Source organism: Dendrobates tinctorius, unplaced genomic scaffold, assembly GCF_039654945.1.
Source record: "Dendrobates tinctorius isolate UK_male_01 unplaced genomic scaffold, ASM3965494v1 ptg000257l, whole genome shotgun sequence".
Lineage (NCBI taxonomy): Eukaryota > Metazoa > Chordata > Amphibia > Anura > Dendrobatidae > Dendrobates > Dendrobates tinctorius.
The window spans coordinates 7,584,615-7,587,811 of record NW_027361924.1 but is presented as its reverse complement, the minus strand read 5'-3'; the positions used below and the strand labels follow the sequence as shown (position 1 = coordinate 7,587,811).

Genomic DNA, 3,197 nt, shown 5'->3' with positions numbered 1-3,197 from the left:
AACTTGTAATTGTATCACTTCACTTTGGGACTCTCGTGCTCACCCTCCCACAGAGTAGACACATGGATCAGATTATAAATTCTGCTCTCCTGACAAAGGTGGGATAGGTGATATGAGATCCTCCTGCAAGTAGAGAATACGTGAGTAAACATGCAATTTACACCCATCGGCCATGACATCAAAGCTAACCGACTAATATTATATAAGTCCTACTTCTCCTCTGATGCACCGAGGCATGTAGCCCACAAGACTTCTGAAGGTGTCCTGTGATTTCTGGCATCAAGATATTAGCATCCTATCAGTTTATGTCCTGCAAGTTCTGAGGTGGAGCCCCCATTGATCAGACTTTCCAAGATTTTTAGCATAACATCGCCGAGATGTAAGATTGTTTACCCAGGTAAGTGACACAGATGATCCCAGCCACAGACATAAAATAAGAAGAAAACATGCTTCACTGTATCAGGCCTCTCTCTTCCATTGCTCTATGGTCCAGCATGGACACTCTTAGAGGTCCGTGTACACAGCTCCATACACAGCAAAATGTGATGCTCAGTGTGTCCTGACACTTTTTTATCATGGCTTTTCCTTTAATTCGTCATTGGGATTGGAACAGACAAACTTATTTTCACTCCACAAAGACATCGATGACACCTGGGTGCCCATGACTCTGTCATTAACTCCCTGATTATCATCCATACCTTACTACTATTGGTAGATACCAACCACTGCATACTGGAAACACACAAGACCTGCCATTTTTTATGTTCTCCATCCTAGTCTTTTGTCCGTCAAGATTTGGGAAAAAAAAAATCACTCAATCCTTACACTTGCCCATTTTTCCTGCTTTCAACACATTAACTTCAAGAAACAACAGTTCACGTGCGTCCTAAGATATCTCAACCCCTAACTGGTGTCATCAAAACATTAAATAGTTACCTGTCCGTAGTTTTGAGGTTCTGTTTGGTGGGTTCTTACCAAGTACAGAACATCTGTAGTTTGAATTATGGGCTAGAACATATTCATTAGCAACGATGACCACTATGGGACAGGGCTGTGACAACCTCTTATTACCTTTCATAAAATAAAAGAAAGCAGACAAGGAATTACTTGATTTATATTTGATGTAACTGAACACATAGTTCTCATTCAGCACAAAAAAAATCCAACTGGAATATAAAAGTCTTGTTTAACGTAAGAGAGAGGAGGATATATCTCTCCCAATCTTAATATTATGTGATAGGGACAGTCACGTTCTAGAGGGTTTCCATTCTTTCTGTGGAGGTTCAAAAACATTATAGAGCAGAATATGAAATTCTAAATATCTGGGAAAACGCTTCTGGTTGTGTTCACACTCCGATTTGAAGATTTAAGGGAACCAATCGAAGGGGGAGGTGAATAATTACATTAGATACAGGTGTAAACTGACAAAGTAGCTGTAATTAATCAGAACTATTGGTAGCCTAAGTATATAATATTGATAAGATTTGTCAGAAGTTGGAAAAATTGAATGTTTTATTTTTGCATTAATTTTTACACCATTTTTCACAAGGATAAATCCACTGAGATGATATTATACCCTTCCATGGAGAACTACACATCTGTTCCTAGAGAATTCCACATTTTGTCATTTTTCCATAATTCTGACAGGTCGTCTCTCATGGTCGGGATCTTCGCGGTGTTCTACTCGCTTGGAATCCTCATGAATGTGCTGATCGTTACTCTGATCTATGTGGATGAGCAGCTGCACAGCCCCATGTATCTGTTCCTCTGTAACCTGTCCTTAGTGGACATGTGTTATACGACAACTATCATCCCGAAACTATTACATATACTTTCATCTGGAAAACACAAAATGTCTTTCTGCCAATGCTTCACCCAGATGTTTTTCTTCTTCTTGGCTGCCGGGACAGAGGATCTTCTGCTGTTCACAATGGCCTATGACCGGTATGTCGCCATCTGTAAGCCCCTACATTATCATACTACATTGAGTAAAAAAGTCTGCTTCACCTTCATGGCCGCCATGTGGTTTATTGCATCATTAAACTCATGTTTGGTCACAGTCCCGACCTTGAAGATGTCCTTCTGTCGTTCCACCACAATCCACCATTTCTTTTGTGATGCAAAAGCTTTAACGAAGATCTCATGTGCTGGCAAAGAGATATTTTATCTGGTCATTTATTTTGAGTTATTATTTTTTGGACTTTGTCCATTTTTATGCAGTTTGACATCTTATGCAAAAATATTACAGGTTATATTTCGCATAAAATCCAGGGATGGAAGAACAAAGGCTTTCTCCACCTGCTCGTCCCATCTCATCGTCATCATGCTCTACTATGGAACAGCGGCTTCGGTATATTTATTGCCAACTACTAGATACTCTGATATTCTGGATCAGGTCTTCACCTTGTTATATGCCACAGGCACACCAACACTAAACCCACTGATATATAGTCTGAGGAATAAAGATGTGAAGCGGGCGGTGATGAGACGGCTGCAACTAAAGAGACAATTCACTTTCAAAAACACCATAGACTAATAAACTGCCTAATGGCATTAGAAATGCCTAAATACTTACATTGGAAAGATGTTTCATCTGACTACCGGACAAAAAAGTCCAACACAACTGGCTTAATTCCAGACAATGATGATTGTGTTTTATCGGTCGGACAAAACAGTTGTTCATTGATGAATGTTTATTATGTTTGAAATCACTGATTTCCATCAATGTGGACGGGCACCTTCACACCCTGCACAATTATCCAAAAAAAGTTAGAAACAATCAGAAGCAGACAATCTACCGCAATACTCAGCTCATCAAGCAGCTGAAGGTTTTACAATGGCCCTCACAGTCCTCTGATCTGAACATCATTGAAAATCTGTGGCTAGACCTCAAAATAGCAGAGAATGGAAGACGTCCCAGGGATCTCACAGTACTGGAAGAATGTTAGGCTATAGGTTGAACTAGATGGACTTAAAGTCTTCCTTCAACCTTAAAAACTATGTTACTATGAATTCTCCAAGGAAGAATTGGTGAAAATCCCTTACACAAGAACTGAAAGACTCTAGTCTGGCTATAAAAGGCATTTATAAACTGTGATACTTTCATAAGGGGGTGCTACTAGGTACTAACCATCCCACAGCAAAGACTTCCACACATATTGTGCATGTGGGAGAAAACAAAGAGATCTAACACAGAC

At 39.8% G+C, this 3,197-nt stretch overlaps 1 protein-coding gene across 1 annotated transcript; it reads left to right on the top strand.

Annotated features, from left to right (window-relative positions):
* Positions 1-1,582: 1,582 nt before the first annotated feature.
* LOC141069255 (olfactory receptor-like protein DTMT) lies at positions 1,583-2,536 on the top strand. Its single transcript, XM_073558708.1, has one exon. The coding sequence runs from the start codon at positions 1,583-1,585 to the stop codon at positions 2,534-2,536; it is 954 nt and encodes a 317-aa protein (XP_073414809.1).
* The last annotated feature ends 661 nt before the right edge of the window (positions 2,537-3,197 follow it).

Coding starts and splice junctions, on each gene's coding strand:
- LOC141069255 (XM_073558708.1), top strand. CDS start 1,583: ATGGAGAACTACACATCTGTTCCTAGAGAATTCCACATTTTGTCATTT.